This window comes from Nerophis lumbriciformis, linkage group LG32 (assembly GCF_033978685.3).
Source record: "Nerophis lumbriciformis linkage group LG32, RoL_Nlum_v2.1, whole genome shotgun sequence".
Taxonomy (NCBI): domain Eukaryota; kingdom Metazoa; phylum Chordata; class Actinopteri; order Syngnathiformes; family Syngnathidae; genus Nerophis; species Nerophis lumbriciformis.
In genome coordinates, this window is record NC_084579.2 from 2,640,521 (window position 1) to 2,660,966 (window position 20,446).

General features: G+C 43.0%; 1 protein-coding gene across 1 annotated transcript; it reads left to right on the forward strand.

Moving 5' to 3' along the window:
• The first annotated feature begins 366 nt into the window (after positions 1-366).
• smim36 (small integral membrane protein 36) lies at positions 367-20,135 on the forward strand. The gene is made up of 2 exons (XM_061926972.2): positions 367-940; positions 19,182-20,135. The coding sequence occupies exon 1, from the start codon at positions 546-548 to the stop codon at positions 867-869; it is 324 nt and encodes a 107-aa protein (XP_061782956.1). The 5' UTR covers positions 367-545; the 3' UTR covers positions 870-940; positions 19,182-20,135.
• Positions 20,136-20,446: the final 311 nt, after the last annotated feature.

Here is a 20,446-nt window from a genome sequence, read left to right on the forward strand (position 1 = left end):
AATTTTTTTTTATTTCAACCGCCCGACCCGACCCGCGGATAAAATCTAATTTTTTTTAATTTCAACCGCCCGATCCGCGGATAATCCGCGGGCTCCGCGGTTGTGTCCGCAAACCGCGCATCTCTACTGGCCAGCATGCTAACTGTTACGGCTTTGGCTCTTCAGCATTCACAGGAACCTTCTACCAAAATTCCATTTTCTAGTTCTTTGAATTGTACCGGTTTTGAAGGTGAAAACTACCAAAATGGCCACCGCATCCTTTATTTGTCAGTCTGCTTTGGTCCGTCCTCCCTCCGGCGTCCCGTGGACGCGGGCATGGACTTGGCGAGGTTCAAACGAGGCTTAAGTTATTAAAAGTGAGCAGCTTTAGTGATTGGTTGGTGAAATTGAAGGTTGGAGGAGCAGCCAGGATTAATTCCCATTCGGCCCTGATCCCTCATTTCATCTCTTGCTCTTTCGCTCCTCCTGCCAGCTGTCCACCGCTCGCCACCTTTCCCACCCGTCCCCCGTCCGCCGCTCGTCGGCCGTGGATATGAAGCGTCAGAATGGGTTTCATGGAATTCTACCTGGAGATTGACCCGGTCACCCTCAACCTCATCATCCTGGTGGCCAGCTATGTCATTTTACTGCTGGTCTTCCTTATCTCCTGCATCCTGTACGACTGCCGGGGCAAAGACCCCACCAAGGAGTACGCCCCCGACAACGCGCCGCCGCCGCCCAGCCAGTCGCCCATCCGCCTGGTGGTCATGCAGAACTCGCCCGCCTCTGCCCGCTACGAGCCCAACCACACGGCGCCCCACGCCGAGCTGCAGACGCCCGACCTGAGCCGTGACCGTGGCGAGCGCGAGAAGAGGAGCACGCTGGTGTGAGGACGGGAGAGGGGGAGGGGCGCGCCCCGGACCCTTGAATCGTTTTCAACGGCCATGGAAGGTAAAAACAGGTAAGGTGACCTCACCTTTTCTTCATATTTGGGCTGTCAAAGCTAACGACCTACCGTATTTTCCGCACTATTAGCCGCACCTAAAAACCACAAATTTACTCAAAAGCTGACAGTGCGGCTTATAACCCGGTGCGCTTTATATACGGATTAATATTAAGATTCATTTTCATAAAGTTTCGGTCTCGCAACTACGGTAAACAGCCGCCATCTTTTTTCCCCGTAGAAGAGGAAGTGCTTCTTCTTCTACGCAAGCAACCGCCAAGGTAAGCACCCGCCCCCATAGAAGAGGAAGCGCTTCTTCTTCTACTGTAAGCAACCACCCGCCCCCGTAGAAGAAGAAGAAGCGCGCGGATATTACGTTTCATTTCCTTTGTGTGTTTACATCTGTAAAGACCACAAAACGGCTCCTACTAAGCGACAGGTTTCCGGTTCATGAAAAGACGCAATCTCTCCATCCGCACACGGACTACTATTTCACAGCAACTGCCTAAAGACTTTCAAGAAAAGCTGGCTACTTTCCGTGCATATTGTAAAAACAAGATAGCTGAAAAAAAGATCCGGCCAGAGAACATTATCAACATGGACGAGGTTCCACTGACTTTTGATATTCCTGTGAACCGCACTGTGGATACAATGGGAGCACGTACGGTGAATATTCGCACCACAGGGAATGAGAAGTCATCCTTCACTGTGGTTCTAGCTTGCCATGCTAATGGCCAGAAACTTCCACCCATGGTGATATTCAAAAGGAAGACCTTGCCAAAAGAGACCTTTCCAGCCGGCGTCATCATAAAAGCTAACTCGAAGGGATGGATGAAGAAAAGATGAGCGAGTGGTTAAGGTAAGTTTAAGTTTACGCGAAGAGGCCGGGTGGCTTTTTTCACGCAGCTCCGTCCATGTTGATATACGACTCCATGCGCGCCCACATCACGCTGGTTTTTAATATATTATTAAAGTTTGACTGACCTATCTGACTGTTTTTTTGACATTCCTTTAGCGCAGTTAGATGCGGCTTATAACACGGGGCGGCTTATAGGTGGACAAAGTTTTGAAATATGCCGTTCATTCAAGGCGCGGCTTATAACCCAGGGCGGCTTATGGTGCGGAAAATACGGTAGTTAAAATAACAAACAAACAAGCAAATACACTGAAAAAGGAGTGTTATTGTTTTTGCTACGGTGCCATCTTTTGGACGAGTTCGCTCACTACAGGTGCTGCAGTGCCCTTCCATTTAGTGCTTTCAACCTGAAGTAGAAGTGCCGTTCCTTCTTCTAGCGGTTCTACTCGTATGGATTCTTCATTCATCACTCCAAGCAACGGTTACAAGTTTAACAATAAAACTAAAACAATTCTAACTTACTAAAACGGCCCATGTGTGATGTCTGTAGGAGTGTTTTCATGCATATTTGTACGCGCTGTCGTAATTCAATGACACTAGCGTCGCAAGCATTAGCTAATATGCTAACACGTTTACGAGTGTCTGTGTTAGTATTATTAACTTACAATCGTATACTTTTTGTATTGTTTCACTTTCACAAATCCATCCATCCATCCATCTTCTTCCGCTTATCCGAGGTGGGGTCGCGGGGGCAGCAGCCTAAGCAGGGAAGCCCAGACTTCCCTCTCCCCAGCCACTTCGTCCAGCTCCTCCCGGGGGATCCCGAGGCGTTCCCAGGCCAGCCGGGAGACATAGTCTTCCCAACGTGTCCTGGGTCTTCCTCGTGGCCTCCTACCGGTCGGACGTGCCCTAAACACCTCCCTAGGGAGGCGCTCGGGTGGCATCCTGACCAGATGCCCGAACCACCTCATCTGGCTCCTCTCGATGTGGAGGAGCAGCGGCTTTACTTTGAGCTCTCCCCGGATGACAGAGCTTCTCACCCTATCTCTAAGGGAGAGCCCCACCACCCGGCGGAGGAAACTCATTTCGGCCGCTTGTACCCGTGATCTTGTCCTTTCGGTCATAACCCAAAGCTCATGACCATAGGTGAGGATGGGAACGTAGATCGACCGGTAAATTGAGAGCTTTGCCTTCCGGCTCAGCTCCTTCTTCACCACAACGGATCGATACAGCGTCCGCATTACTGAAGACGCCGCACCGATCCGCCTGTCGATCTCACGATCCACTCTTCCCTCACTCGTGAACAAGACTCCGAGGTACTTGAACTCCTCCACTTGGGGCAAGATCTCCTCCCCAGCCCGGAGATGACACTCCACCCTTTTCCGGGCGAGAACCATGGACTCGGACTTGGAGGTGCTGATTCTCATCCCAGTCGCTTCACACTCAGCTGCGAACCGATCCAGTGAGAGCTGAAGATCCTGGCTAGATGAAGCCATCAGGACCACATCATCTGCAAAAAGCAGAGACCTAATCCTGCAGCCACCAAACCGAATCCCCTCAACGCCTTGACTGCGCCTAGAAATTCTGTCCATAAAAGTTATGAACAGAATCGGTGACAAAGGGCAGCCTTGGCGGAGTCCAACCCTCACCGGAAACGTGTCCGACTTACTGCCGGCAATGCGAACCAAGCTCTGACACTGATCATACAGGGAGCGGACCGCCACAATCAGACAGTCCGAAACCCCATATTCTCTGAGCACTCCCCACAGGACTTCCCGAGGGACACGGTCGAATGCCTTCTCCAAGTCCACAAAACACATGTAGACTGGTTGGGCAAACTCCCATGCACCCTCAAGGACCCTGCCGAGAGTATAGAGCTGGTCCACAGTTCCACGACCAGGACGAAAACCACACTGTTCCTCCTGAATCCGAGGTTCGACTATCCGGCGTAGCCTCCTCTCCAGTACACCTGAATAGACCTTACCGGGAAGGCTGAGGAGTGTGATCCCACGATAGTTAGAACACACCCTCCGGTTCCCCTTTTTAAAGAGAGGAACCACCACCCCGGTCTGCAAATTCCTCAGTAAATTCAGCAAAACGTCACTGTGGCGTTATTGAGTCTGTTTAGCTGATTGGAGAGCTAGCTTCCGCAGCTAGTGGGTCCACGAGGATGACTTCTGTTTTGTTTGATCAGCCGTTTTATAGACACCATTTGGAAACAATTAAAGGTATGTAAAGAAACATTTATAAAATATTTCTGTGTAAATAACTCATTTCACAACAAGCTTAGTATTGTATTCTTTCTTAGGTTATTTAAATTAAGAGGAGAAAACTATCATTTACAGGGGATATTGATTTTTGAAATAGGTAAAGTAAGAAGGAATATAAAATACAAATGTATTTCAGTTTTAGGAGTTAAATGGTGGAACAAGCTCAGTGATGAGTTGAAGACATGTAGCTCTTTGTTAAGGTTTAAGAAAACCTTGAAAGGTGAAATAATTGAAAATTATAAAATATAGTAACAATTACTTTCATCCCATTGATTTTTTTAACGATGTTCCAGACAATCTCATTTTCAGTGAATGTATAGGATAGGCAAACATAAGCTTTGGCTTCAGCCTATTCCTTTTTCTTTTCTTTTTGTGCGTAAATGTGTATGATTGTTAAATACAATCTGTACCGTTAAACTGGTCACACAAAATGGTTGAAGACTTATTTCATTCATTCACTGTTGTCCGTCATAAATTCACATTATAGTCTGATGAATAAAGGAGTTAATGTTAATAAAGCAATGTATTTAATTATCCTGCCAGCTGACAGGATTGATAATAATAATCTGATAATGAAATCATGCTAATGTGTGATGGATTACACGCACACACATACTGTATGTGCACGTCTCAATGAGAAAGTCCATGTCCACACCAACACAGATACTTAATAAACGCATACTTATCTCTGCGTTTCGGCCTCTTGTCCACACGCATACTTTTGTCTTTAAAAAGGCAGATTTTTACCAAAGTGTAGAGAAAATGCATATGTTCCTTTTGACTGTACATGTACTGTACATGTACAATGTATTTATATTACCGTATTTTCCGCACTATTAGCCGCACCTAAAAACCACAAATTTACTCAAAAGCTGACAGTGCGGCTTATAACCCGGTGCGCTTTATATATGGATTAATATTAAGATTCATTTTCATAAAGTTTAGGTCTTGCAACTACGGTAAACAGCCGCCATCTTTTTTCCCCGTAGAACAGGAAGCGCTTCTTCTTCTACGCAAGCAACCGCCAAGGTAAGCACCCGCCCCCATAGAAGAGGAAGCGCTTCTTCTTCTACTGTAAGCAACCACCCGCCCCCGTAGAAGAAGAAGAAGCGCGCGGATATTACGTTTCATTTCCTTTGTGTGTTTACATCTGTAAAGACCACAAAATGGCTCCTACTAAGCGACAGGTTTCCGGTTCATGAAAAGACGCAATCTCTCCATCCGCACACGGACTACTATTTCACAGCAACTGCCTAAAGACTTTCAAGAAAAGCTGGCTACTTTCCGTGCATATTGTAAAAACAAGATAGCTGAAAAAAAAGATCCGGCCAGAGAACATTATCAACATGGACGAGGTTCCACTGACTTTTGATATTCCTGTGAACCGCACTGTGGATACAACGGGAGCACGTACGGTGAATATTCGCACCACAGGGAATGAGAAGTCATCCTTCACTGTGGTTCTAGCTTGCCATGCTAATGGCCAGAAACTTCCACCCATGGTGATATTCAAAAGGAAGACCTTGCCAAAAGAGACCTTTCCAGCCGGCATCATCATAAAAGCTAACTCGAAGGGATGGATGGATGAAGAAAAGATGAGCGAGTGGTTAAGGGAAGTTTACGCGAAGAGGCCGAGTGGCTTTTTTCACGCAGCTCCGTCCATGTTGATATACGACTCCATGCGCGCCCACATCACGCTGGTTTTTAATATATTATTAAAGTTTGACTGACCTATCTGACTGTTTTTTTGACATTCCCTTTAGCGCAGTTAGATGCGGCTTATAACACGGGGCGGCTTATAGGTGGACAAAGTTTTGAAATATGCCGTTCATTGAAGGCGTGGCTTATAACCCAGGGCGGCTTATGGTGCGTAAAATACGGTATTCAGATGTGAATAATACTGTATAATAGACTGTATTTATGTTATTCACATGTGAATAATGCTGTATAATAGACTGTATTTATATTATTCACATGTGAATAATGCTGTATATACTGTATTTATATTATTCACATGTGAATAATGCTGTATAATAGACTGTATTTATATTATTCACATGTGAATAATGCTGTATAATAGACTGTATTTACATTATTCACATGTGAATAATGCTGTATAATAGACTGTATTTATATTATTCACATGTAAAAAAATACCTAAGTGTTTATTGTCTATTGTCGGAGGCAGATATTTACATATATCCGTATTTAAGTGTTACTTCTTTATTTTCATAATCATATTACAAAACAGCTAGTGTTTTTCTTCCAATTGTGGTCTTTTGGTTGTCTGCAAATACTGTGTGCTAACCTTGACTTTGGAATGTAAGGAGGAGAGATACTCCTTTTTCTTTATCTGTTCTTGTGTCCAGCTGCGGAGGACAATGGGCATGTGTTTGGGCTGGAAAGACAAGACAACGAGGGTGGGAGGGAGAGAGACTTTATAGAAGAGAAGGTTTCCATATTTTAGAGCAGACCATCTTAGCTGCGCGATTGAATGTTCTATGCTGGACTGGTCCCATTATATTTCCAAAGCTTTGGAGATAAAATGACAAAATACCTATTCTGTCTCTGGTGGTTCTTCTACTCAGCTTTCAGTGTCATAAAGAGCTTGGGAGCGACCAGAAACTTGAATTCCCTGGGAGGAACAACTAGTCCAAACGCAACATTATTGTGAGTGAACTGTGGTGCTGAATTTCCCCCAGGGATCAATAAAGTACTTTCTATTCTATCCAAAACTCTCCACTTAGCGTGTGCTTGTACGTGGTACAAACGGAAACTTGTGATAACGTCACGGTTGTACGCTGTCATTTCCAAGCTCAACAACACTGCCTTGCTGCCTTTAAACACACTATAAGAGGACTTAATGTATGTTTGAACGTAAACATGCTGCTCTTTTCACTCAACATTAATAAAAAAGACACATCAAAATGGGTTTTGCGACACTCCTGCCGGCGCTAATGACAGTCAGCTGTTTTGGATACGATCGCTGTGGAACCTCCTCCACCTGATGGAACAACTTTGACCAGCAAGACTTTTTGCTCGGTGTCGTAAGCATACTTGCCAACCCTCCCGATTTTCCCGGGAGAGCCACGAATTTCAGTGCCCCTCCCGAAAATCGCCCGGGGCAACCATTCTCACAAATTTCTCCGGATTTCCACCCAGACAACAACATTGCCTTTAGCGTCCTCTCTCACCTGAAACCTTCACCCTTTAACAGCCGCATGCTGTCCTCAGTCACATCCGCTTTTCCTCCATATAAACAGCGTGCCGGCCCGGTCACATAACATCTATGGCTTTTGGAACTCAGTGCACACACAAGGTGCACACACAATAACCTATCTGGATTCGATAAGAGATTTGATAAGGAATCGGTTCGATAAGAGGATTCGCTAATGGCATCTTGAATTTCAGTGAATTACAGCTATATACAGGTAAAAGCCAGTAAATTAGAATATTTTGAAAAACTTGATTTATTTCAGTAATTGCATTCAAAAGGTGTAACTTGTACATTATATTTATTCATTGCACACAGACTGATGCATTCAAATGTTTATTTCATTTAATTTTGATGATTTGAAGTGGCAACAAATGAAAATCCAAAATTCCGTGTGTCACAAAATTAGAATATTACTTAAGGCTAATACAAAAAAGGGATTTTTAGAAATGTTGGCCAACTGAAAAGTATGAAAATGAAAAATATGAGCATGTACAATACTCAATACTTGGTTGGAGCTCCTTTTGCCTCAATTACTGCGTTAATGCGGCGTGGCATGGAGTCGATGAGTTTCTGGCACTGCTCAGGTGTTATGAGAGCCCAGGTTGCTCTGATAGTGGCCTTCAACTCTTCTGCGTTTTTGGGTCTGGCATTCTGCATCTTCCTTTTCACAATACCCCACAGATTTTCTATGGGGCTAAGGTCAGGGGAGTTGGCGGGCCAATTTAGAACAGAAATACCATGGTCCGTAAACCAGGCACGGGTAGATTTTGCGCTGTGTGCAGGCGCCAAGTCCTGTTGGAACTTGAAATCTCCATCTCCATAGAGCAGGTCAGCAGCAGGAAGCATGAAGTGCTCTAAAACTTGCTGGTAGACGGCTGCGTTGACCCTGGATCTCAGGAAACAGAGTGGACCGACACCAGCAGATGACATGGCACCCCAAACCATCACTGATGGTGGAAACTTTACACTAGACTTCAGGCAACGTGGATCCTGTGCCTCTCCTGTCTTCCTCCAGACTCTGGGACCTCGATTTCCAAAGGAAATGCAAAATTTGCATGGTTGGGTGATGGTTTGGGGTGCCATGTCATCTGCTGGTGTCGGTCCACTCTGTTTCCTGAGATCCAGGGTCAACGCAGCCGTCTACCAGCAAGTTTTAGAGCACTTCATGCTTCCTGCTGCTGACCTGCTCTATGGAGATGGAGATTTCAAGTTCCAACAGGACTTGGCGCCTGCACACAGCGCAAAATCTATCCGTGCCTGGTTTAAAGTTAAAGTTAAGTTAAAGTACCAATGATTGTCACACACACACTAGGTGTGGCGAAATTATTCTCTGCATTTGACCCATCACCCTTGATCACCCCCTGGGAGGTGAGGGGAGCAGTGGGCAGCAGCGGTGGCTGCGCCCGGGAATCATTTTGGTGATTTAACCCCCAATTCCAACCCTTGATGCTGAGTGCCAAGCAGGGAGGTAATGGGTCCCATTTTTATAGTCTTTGGTATGACTCGGCCGGGATTTGAACTCCCAACCTACCGATCTCAGGACGGACACTCTAACCACTAGGCCACTGAGTAGGTTTACGGACCATGGTATTTCTGTTCTAAATTGGCCCGCCAACTCCCCTGACCTTAGCCCCATAGAAAATCTGTGGGGTATTGTGAAAAGGAAGATGCAGAATGCCAGACCCAAAAACGCAGAAGAGTTGAAGGCCACTATCAGAGCAACCTGGGCCCTCATAACACCTGAGCAGTGCCAGAAACTCATCGACTCCATGCCACGCCGCATTAACGCAGTAATTGAGGCAAAAGGAGCTCCAACCAAGTATTGAGTATTGTACATGCTCATATTTTTCATTTTCATACTTTTCAGTTGGCCAACATTTCTAAAAATCCCTTTTTTGTATTAGCCTTAAGTAATATTCTAATTTTGTGACACACGGAATTTTGGATTTTCATTTGTTGCCACTTCAAATCATCAAAATTAAATGAAATAAACATTTGAATGCATCAGTCTGTGTGCAATGAATAAATATAATGTACAAGTTACACCTTTTGAATGCAATTACTGAAATAAATCAAGTTTTTCAAAATATTCTAATTTACTGGCTTTTACCTGTATATACTGCGTGAAGAAATGTTACTCTTGAGGACAAAATGTCTGCCATGAGCAGTGTAATCTGTCTTCTTCACCAAAAAAAAAAAAAAAAATATATATATATATATATATATATATATATATATATATATATATATATATATATATATATATATATATATATATATTAGGACTGCAACATCAAATCGATTAAATCGATCATAAAAATAGTTGGCGATTAATTTAGTCATCGATTCGTTAGATCTATGCTATGCGCATGCGCAGAGGCTACTTTTTATTTTATTTTTATTTATAAACCTTTATTTATAAAGTGCAACATTTACAAACAGCTGAGAAACAATAATCAAAATAACTATGATCGATTTAATCGATTTGATGTTGCAGCCCTAATATATATATATATATATATGTATATATATATATATATACTAGGGCTGCAACATCAAATCGATTAAATCGATCATAAAAATAGTTGACGATTAATTTAGTCATCGATTCGTTGGATCTATGCTATGCGCATGCGCAGAGGCTACTTTTTATTTATAAACCTTTATTTATAAAGTGCAACATTTACAAACAGCTGAGAAACAATAATCAAAATAACTATGGTGCCAGTATGCTTTTTTTTCTTTCAATAAAATACTGGAAAGGATAGATGTACAGCCCTTACCTTTGGGCTGGTATAGTGGGCTCGGAGAGTTTTCTCTCCACGCGACAATGACGATGGAACCATCGAACGAGGACGTTCAACGGGTCTTGGACCAAATGGAGCCATGCCAACGGGAGGTGATGGAGGCCAAAATAAATGGCATGCAGTACTACAGGTGCAGCGGAGGACCCAGAGAGGTCAGTTGCCTGGATCCTGAAAATAAGGACTCTATTGGAGATGAGTCAAGAAGAAACCATAAGTGATGATAAAATAGATCAGGAAAAAATGCGCATTAAAGCTGCACTGAAAATCCCTTACTCAGAGATGGTTATTATTTGTTTATATTTATGGCTCCATTGTTATTTATTTTGAGTTGTTCATGGCATACTTGCCAACCTTGAGACCTCCGATTTCGGGAGGTGGGGGCAGGGGGCGTGGTCGGGGGTGCGGCGGGGGGCGTGGTTGTGGGCGTGGTTAAGATATATATATATATATATATATATATATAAGAAATACTTGACTTTCAGTGAATTCTAGCTATATATATATATATATATATATATATATATATATATATTATTATTATATATACATATATATATATATATATATATATATATATATATATATATATATATATATATATATAAATATATAAAAGAAATACTTGAATTTCAGTGTTCATTTATTTACACATATACACACACATAACACTCCTCTACTCATTGTTGAGTTAAGGGTTGAATTGTCCATCCTTGTTCTATTCTCTGTCACTATTTCAGAACACACACATTATACAAATATACATTATAAAATCAATAAAAAAACGGGAGCTCTAATTTGGGAGTCTGAATTAGGATCAGAAGTTCCTATATAAACATTGCGTACTTACGTCGCCATTTTGTATTGATTACTGCAGCTGTACACTGGATTCATTCACAAATACAAACTACAACTCACAAACACTTTAGAGTTAGGCTCCACCATCAGAATGTGTACTTAAACTTATAAAGATCACATGGATATTATTCAGTGAGTTGATTCACCAAAACTAACCTGTTATACAGGAGGAAAAAGCACACAGGACGTTTCAATTGTTCACAGACTGGTCGCTCTCATCAGAATGACAAGACACTTCCGGTCTGCAGGTGATAGCATTCAATTGGGAAGAAACGCCCTACTGCCCCCTACTGACCAATGTGAATACTGATAAATGTGTAATGACAGCTCCAAAAACGAATTCAAACCACAAAATAAACTAAATAAATCAACACAAAAATGTGACACATTATGGGTGGGTCACATGTGCATGTACAACAGGCTGTCAACACGCCACTCAGGTCCGCATGGAGCTGGAGGGGGCGTGGCCTCCAGCTCCGCCTGAATTTCGGGAGATTTTCGGGAGAAAATTTGTCCCGGGAGGTTTTCGGGAGAGGCGCTGAATTTCGGGAGTCTCCCGGAAAATCCGGGAGGGTTGGCAAGTATGGTTCATGGCATCCTGCCCTTCTCAATTGGGGGCCGGAGTGTTGGAGCCAAATATCCTTATTTGTTTATATTGTTTTTATTGTATTTTCTCTAATTGATTGCTGGCCTCAGCTCAAGTTGTCAACACTTCCTGGTTCTTAACAGGAAGTGAAATACAATGTGCATGACAGGAGGTGTACGTGTTTGTGTGTAGACAGAGACACTTTTGAAACTATACTTGTGTGGATGGAGATTGTTTAAATCCTAGTGATTGATTGATTGAAATTTTATTAGTAGATTGCACAGTACAGTACATATTCCGTACAAATGACCACTAAATGGTAACACCCCAATAAGTTTTTCAACTTGTTTAAGTCGGGGTCTACGTTAATCAATTCATGGTAAATATGTGTTTTTGAAACTCTCTATGTTCGTGTGGACATGGAATAGAATAGAAAGTACTTTATTGATCCCTGGGGGAAATTCAGCACCACAGTTCGCTCACAATAGACAATAAACACTTGGGTATTTTTTTACATGTGAATAATATAAATACAGTCTATTATACAGCATTATTCACATGTGAATAAAATAAATACTGGCCTATTTATGGCCTAATGGCGAGCTAATGTTAGCTGCTAATACTAGCTAGCAGGCTAATAGTGAGCTAATGTTAGCCGCTAACGCCAGCCAGCAGGCTAATAGCGAGCTAATGTTAGCCGCTAACACCAGCCAGCAGGCTAATAGCGAGCTAATGTTAGCCGCTAACACCAGCCAGCAGGCTAATAGCGAGCTAATATTAGCCGCTATCACCAGCCAGCAGGCTAATAGCGAGCTAATGTTAGCCGCTAACACCAGCCAGCAGGCTAATAGCGAGCTAATGTTAGCTGCTAACACAAGCCCGCAGGCTAATAGCGAGCTAATGTTAGCCGCTAACACGCTACATGTTGTTATGTTGCAGACTGTACATGTGTTTTGGGAGGAGATCAGAGATTGGCTGAGAAACATGTCCCCATTCTCTATAGAAGGGATCAAATTTGGTATTTTTTTTATAAACGACTGTAATATAGAAATGTTTGTCAACATTATTATGCTCCAGGCAAAAATGTTCCCAAATAAATGTCGATTTATAAAAGTAAGGCCTGCATTTTCTAATTGGCTTGATGGTTTACAATTATCAATCAAATCTCGGAGAATGATTAAGACATACTTGCCAACCCTCCCGGATTTTCCGGGAGACTCCCGAAATTCAGCGCCTCTCCCGAGAACCTCCCGGGACAAATTTTCTCCCGAAAATCTCCCGAAATTCAGGCGGAGCTGGAGGCCACGCCCCCTCCAGCTCCATGCGGACCTGAGTGACGTGTTGACAGCCTGTTGTACATGCACATGTGACCCACCCATAATGTGTCACATTTTTGTGTTGATTTATTTAGTTTATTTTGTGGTTTGAATTCGTTTTTGGAGCTGTCGTTACACATTTATCAGTATTCACATTGGTCAGTAGGGGGCAGTAGGGCGTTTCTTCCCAATTGAACACCTGCAGACCGGAAGTGTCTTGTCATTCTGATGAGAGCGACCAGTCTGTGAACAATTGAAACGTCCTGTGTGCTTTTTCCTCCTGTATAACAGGTTAGTTTTGGTGAATCAACTCACTGAATAATATCCATGTGATCTTTATAAGTTTAAGTACACATTCTGATGGTGGAGCCTAACTCTAAAGTGTTTGTGAGTTGTAGTTTGTATTTGTGAATGAATCCAGTGTACAGCTGCAGTAATCAATACAAAATGGCGACGTGAGTACGCAATGTTTATATAGGAACTTCTGATCCTAATTCAGACTCCCAAATTAGAGCTCCCGTTTTCTTATTGATTTTATAATGTATATTTGTATAATGTGTGTGTTCTGAAATAGTGACAGAGAATAGAACAAGGATGGACAATTCAACCCTTAACTCAACAATGAGTAGAGGAGTGTTATGTGTGTGTATATGTGTAAATAAATGAACACTGAAATTCAAGTATTTCTTTTATTTATTTATATATATATATTAGAGATGCGCGGTTTGCGGGCACAACCGCGGAGTCCGCGGATTATCCGCGGATCGGGCGGATGAAATTTAAAAAAATTATATTTTATCCGCGGGTCGGGTCGGGTCGGGTGGTTAAAAAAAAATTAGATTTTAAATAGATTCAGGCGGGTGGCAGTTAAACCAATTGGTAAATATATATACATAGTTAAATGTTGTTACCCACATACGAAAAACGAGCAGGCACCTGCAGCATATGCCACAACAGAAGAAAAAAAAAAAAAAGAGATGGACACTTTTACGGAGCGGAGAAGTGACGCCTCGCCGGGGTCCGGGACCGAGGCCCCTCCCCCCGAGAGGGCCCCACCGGGAGCCGTAGCTGAGGCGATCCGCGAGAAGGGCCCGACGCACGTCCAGGGTCACCACCGCGCCCACCGCACCGACACCCCGCCTCGTCCGCCTTCGCCGCGGCCGGCGTCACGCGCAGCAGGTAAGCAGCTTACCTGCCCGCCACCCCCGTGGCCGGGGGCTCGTAACAGGGGTCACTCCGCGCGCTCCGCCCGCGCAGCTTACCTGCCCGCCACCCCTGTTGCCGGGGGCGCGTAACAGGGGTCACTCCGCGCGCAGTGCGCTCACGAAAGGGGTGGGGCTCACCCTGGTTGATATAGACAGCAGCTAGGACGGTGGCCATGGAAGTTGGAACCCGCTAAGGAGTGTGTAACAACCCACCTGCCGAATCAACTAGCCCTGAAAATGGATGGCGCTGGAGCGTCGGGCCCATATACCCGGCCGTCGCCGGCAGCGAGACGCGCTTGGAGGTGCGCTCAGCGCGGCTCCCATATGATTGCGCACTGGTGTGCGTCTGGGTCGTGACAGCGTGGCACGCGAATGTCTGCACTGCATTGGATCAGTCTCCTTTCTTTAACAGGCAAAAGCTTTATAACCTCACTAATGCCTTGCATCGTCTATATTAGATATATAACAACGGGCGGGTGCGGGCGGATGCGGTTCTGATCAAATGTTAGATCGGGTGGATTGCGGATGGTTGACGACTTTCTGATGCGGTTGCGGATGAAATAATTGCCTATCCGCGCATCTCTAATATATATATATATATATATATATATATATATCTCTTAACCACGCCCCCGCCCCACCCCCAACCACGCCCCCCACCCCCCAATATCGGAGGTCTCAAGGTTGGCAAGTATGGATTAAGAGTACAAAAGTCCTTAAATTGATATCTTAGTTAAAAACATTTAAAGTGATTTAGGTAGCCCTTTTTGTCTTCTTTTTTTAAACTACTTAATTCTCTATCTGTATTTGCTTTTGTTTTCTTTCCTTGTTGTTGAAAGTGCCTTGACTGTTGAGTGAATTATAAATGAATGTTTGTTTGTTCAATAAAAAAATTATTTCAAAAAATGTTGTTATGTTGCAAATACAGTACATGAAGTGGCACCAAAGCAGTTTGATTTAAAGCTGTCCATGTTGTAAAGCTTCTGTTAAACATGCATGTTAAAGCTTTGCCAACACAACTTTAATCAAAATGTTGTCGACATGTTGAAACTCTGCTGGTGTTTATGTACAAAATGGCACAGTTATATTGCTGAAGATTAAAAAAAACCACCACAATCACTTACTGTTGTCCATCATAAATTCACAATATAGTCCGATTAATAAAGGAATTAATGTTAATAAAGCAATGTATTTAATAGTGATGGGTCCGGCAACACCGATGCATCGGCGCATGCGTCGAGCTCATAGAGCAAAACCCTGTGTCGGTGCGCGTACCGCTTTTAGAAAGTCACGTGACCGATCATGAGCTGTTTTGGTCACGTGACCGATACGCCAACTGTGTCGCACTGACGCCTCCTCTGTGCCCTGTGAGCGGCTCTTTTCTACAGCCCGAGAAATAATAACTAAGAGAAATCGTCTAAAATGTAATACGTCGGAAAAACTTTTTTTTTAATTTTTTTTTTATAAAAATGTGTAAAAAAAAAAAAAAAAAAAAAAAAATCCCAGTCCACAATCATCCACAACACGTTCTCTTAGATTTCCATGTTATGATACATGTTCACATTATTTATTGACTGTATCTAAAAAAGATAAAAATATATTTTTATTTAAATGAAGATATGAAATAATCCTAAATGAAATACAATGACTTGGTTTATATTATTGTATATACTAGGGCAGGGGTCACCAACGCGGTGCCCGCGGTCACCAGGTAGCCCGTAAGGACCAGATGAGTCGCCCGCTGGCCTGTTCTAAAAATAGCTCAAAGAGCAGCACTTACCAGTGAGCTGCCTCTATTTTTCAAATTTTATTTATTTACTAGCAAGCTTGTCTCGCTTTGCTCCACATTTTTAATTCTAAAAGAGACAAAACTCAAATAGAATTTGAAAATCCAAGAAAATATTTTAAAGACTTGGTCTTCACTTGGAATAAGCGGTAGAAAATGGATGGATGGGTCTTCACTTGTTTAAATAAATTCATTTATTTTTTACTTTGCTTCTTATTACTTTTAGAAATACAATTTTAGAGAAAAAATACAACCTTAAAAATGATTTTAGGATTTTTAAACAAATATACCTTTTTACCTTTTAAATTTCTTCCTCTTCTTTCCTGACAATTTAAATCAATGTTCAAGTGAATGTATTTATTTTTTTTGTAAAGAATAATAAATATTTTAGCTTCTGGTTTTTCGACGAAGAATATTTGTGAAATATTTCTTCAAACTTACTATGATTAAAATTCAAAAAAAATATTCTGGCAAATCTAGAAAATCTGTAGAATCAAATTTAAATCTTATTTCAAAGTATTTTGAATTTCTTTTAACAGTTCTGGAAAATCTAGAAGAAATACTGATTTGTCCTTGTTAGAAATATAGCTTGGTCCAATTTGTTAAATATTCTAACAAAGTGCAGATTGGATTTTAACCAATTTAAAACATGTCATCAAAATTCTAAAATGTATCTTAATCAGGAAAAATTACCAATGATGTTCCGTAAATTCTTTTTTTTTATTTTTTCAAAAAGATTCAAATTAGCTAGTTTTTCTCCTTTTTGTCGGTTGAATTTTGAATTTTAAAGAGTCGAAATTGAAGATAAACTATGTTTAAAAATTTTATTTTAATTTTTTTCATGTTTTCTCCTCTTTTCAACCGTTCAATTAAGTGTTTTTTTCATCATTTATTCTCTACGAAAAGCCTTCCGTAAAAGGAAAAAAAAAAAGTACGGCGGAATGACAGACAGAAATACCCATTTTTTTACATATATACATTTATTTAGGTATTCTTGTTTAAATCACACTTACGTGTAACTTACAAATGACAATATCCATCCATCCATCCATCCATCTTCTTCCGCTTATCCGAGGTCGGGTCGCGGGGGCAGCAGCTTAAGCAGGGAAGCCCAGACTTCCCTCTCCCCAGCCACTTCGTTCAGCTCCTCCCGGGGGATCCCGAGGCGTTCCCAGGCCAGCCGGGAGACATAGTCTTCCCAACGTGTCCTGAGTCTCCCTCGTGGCCTCCTACCGGTCGGACATGCCCTAAACACCTCCTTAGGGAGGCGCTCGGGTGGCATCCTGACCAGATGCCCGAACCACCTCATCTGGCTCCTCTCGATGTGGAGGAGCAGCGGCTTTACTTTGAGCTCCCCCCGAATGGCAGAGCTTCTCACCCTATCTCTAAGGGAGAGCCCCGCCACCCGGCGGAGGAAACTCATTTCGGCCGCTTGTACCCGTGATCTTGTCCTTTCGGTCATAACCCAAAGCTCATGACCATAGGTGAGGATGGGAACGTAGATCGACCGGTAAATTGAGAGCTTTGCCTTCCGGCTCAGCTCCTTCTTCACCACAACGGATCGATACAGCGTCCGCATTACTGAAGACGCCGCACCGATCCGCCTGTCGATCTCACGATCCACTCTTCCCTCACTCGTGAACAAGACTCCGAGGTACTTGAACTCCTCCACTTGGGGCAAGGTCTCCTCCCCAACCCGGAGATGGCACTCCACCCTTTTCCGGGCGAGAACCATGGACTCGGACTTGGAGGTGCTGATTCTCATCCCAGTCGCTTCACACTCAGCTGCGAACCGATCCAGTGAGAGCTGAAGATCCTGGCCAGATGAAGCCATCAGGACCAAATCATCTGCAAAAAGCAGAGACCTAATCCTGCAGCCACCAAACCGGATCCCCTCAACGCCTTGACTGCGCCTAGAAATTCTGTCCGTAAAGGTTATGAACAGAATGGGTGACAAAGGGCAGCCTTGGCGCAGTCCAACCCTCACCGGAAACGTGTCCGACTTACTGCCGGCAATGCGAACCAAGCTCTGACACTGATCATACAGGGAGCGGACCGCCACAATCAGACAGTCCGAAACCCCATACTCTCTGAGCACTCCCCACAGGACTTCCCGAGGGACACGGTCGAATGCCTTCTCCAAGTCCACAAAGCACATGTAGACTGGTTGGGCAAACTCCCATGCACCCTCAAGGACCCTGCCGAGAGTATAGAGCTGGTCCACAGTTCCACGACCAGGACGAAAACCACACTGTTCCTCCTGAATCCGAGGTTCGACTATCCGGCGTAGCCTCCTCTCCAGTACACCTGAATAGACCTTACCGGGAAGGCTGAGGAGTGTGATCCCACGATAGTTAGAACACACCCTCCGGTTCCCCTTTTTAAAGAGAGGAACCACCACCCCGGTCTGCCAATCCAGAGGTACTTCCCCCGATGTCCACGCGATGCTGCAGAGTCTTGTCAACCAAGACAGCCCTACAGCATCCAGAGCCTTAAGGAACTCCGGGCGGATCTCATCCACCCCCGGGGCCTTGCCACCGAGGAGCTTTTTAACTACCTCAGCAACCTCAGCCCCAGAAATAGGAGAGCCCACCACAGATTCCCCAGGCACTGCTTCCTCATAGGAAGATGTGTTGGTGGGATTGAGGAGGTCTTCGAAGTATTCCCTCCACCGATCCACAACTTCCGCAGTCGAGGTCAGCAGAACACCATCCGCACCATACACGGTGTTGGTGGTGCACTGCTTCCCCTTACTGAGACAGAAATACCCATTTTTTTTTACATATATAAATTTATTTAGCTATTCTTGTTTAAATCACACTTACGTGTAACTTACAAATGCCAATATATTTATTTATTTAAGTGTGTATCAAACTGGTAGCCCTTCGCATTAATCAGTACCCAAGAAGTAGTTTTTGGTTTCAAAAAGGTTGGTGACCCCTGTACTAGGGCATACAATCAGTGTCAGTTGAGTCGGTCCATAGGTTGCCTGTAGGGATTTTTAATGTCCAGCAGATGTCAGTATTTAGTGACACAGTATCAATACAGTTTTGCAATGTGTCGAAACGCTTCATGACGCCTCATCAACCCATCACTAGTATTTAATTATCCTGCCAGTTGATAGGATTGATAAAAAATAAACTGATAATGAAATCATGCTAATGTTAGCATGATAGCATTAGCTCGCTATTAGCCTGGTAGCTAGTGTTAGCGGCTAACATTAGCTCGCTCTTAGCCTGCTAGCTAGACTCATAAGCATTAAAACATCTCAACATGTAAAAAAGTGTCGATAGAACAAGTTTGACGTTTAAGGAGTAAATAAAAAACACACTCACTGTGTTCCTCCGCGTTTGTCTTGCAGGCCTTTGGCGCGACTGCTGAAATCAAGACTACAAGTCCCACAATTCCCTGGAACAATTTCGACTTGCAGCCAATCAGTGCAGACCCTCGCCCCGCCCAACGCACACTTTGGGACCAATCGGCTGAAGCTCAAGGGGTCATGTGACTTGTAGTCCGGATGTGGCATCTCATGGACGTCTGTCTGCGCTGGTCTGATAAGGGACCTGATTGGTTGTTCGGACCAGAAAATGACCATATATGGAAATGAGGCTACTTTAATGTAAAATACGGTGTATTTTGACGTTCTTAAAAAGACATTTGATCACAGGAAGTGACCATATATGGAAAAGGGGCTACTTTAATGTAAACTATGCTGTATTTTGACGTTCTTAAAAATAAATTTAAACACAGGAAGTGACCATATTTGGAAAATAGGCTACGTAAATGTAAAATATGCTGTATTTTGACGTTCTTAAAAATGCATTTAAACACAGGAAGTGACCATATATGGAAAAGAGGCTACTTTAATGTAAAATACACTGTATTTTGACGTTCTTAAAAAGACATTTGATCACAGGAAGTGACCATATTTGGAAAAGAGGCTACTTTAATGTAAAATAAGCTGTATTTTGACGTTCTTAAAAATACATTTAAACACAGGAAGTGACCATATTTGTAAAAGAGGCTACTTTAATGTAAAATAAGCTGTATTTTGACGTTCTTAAAAATACATTTATACACAGGAAGTGACCATATTTGGAAAAGAGGCTACCTAAATGTAAAATATGCTGTATTTTGACGTTCTTAATAAGACATTTGATCACATTATTAAAGTTTAACAGTGGATTTTTTTATGATAAGCACTACTAGGAGTTTGTTGTTAGCCATCTTAGCCAGGAAAGCTAATATTAGCCATTAACTGCTAAGTGGACAAATAATATGGTCACACCAAGCTAATTTTTAGCCAAAAAATGTTGAAAACGCTAACAAGGACCAGTTACAGTTTTGACATTTTTCATCGCGTCACTGCGTGAAGAAATGTTACTCTTGAGGACAAAATGTCTGCCATGAGCAGTGTAATCTGTCTTCTTCACCAAAAAAAAAAAAAAAAAGACGAGCGTGTCCTTTTTGCTCATTGGAGGCCTCAGAGGAACAAATCCTCTTACGTAAAAGCGCCCGGCGCTCCTCTTCCATAACAGGAATTGCACAATTATCCTCCTGCTCCCATATTCCATGTTTGTGGATTACGTGCAGAGTATTAGCAGCGTGTTTTATGTGTTTGTGCTG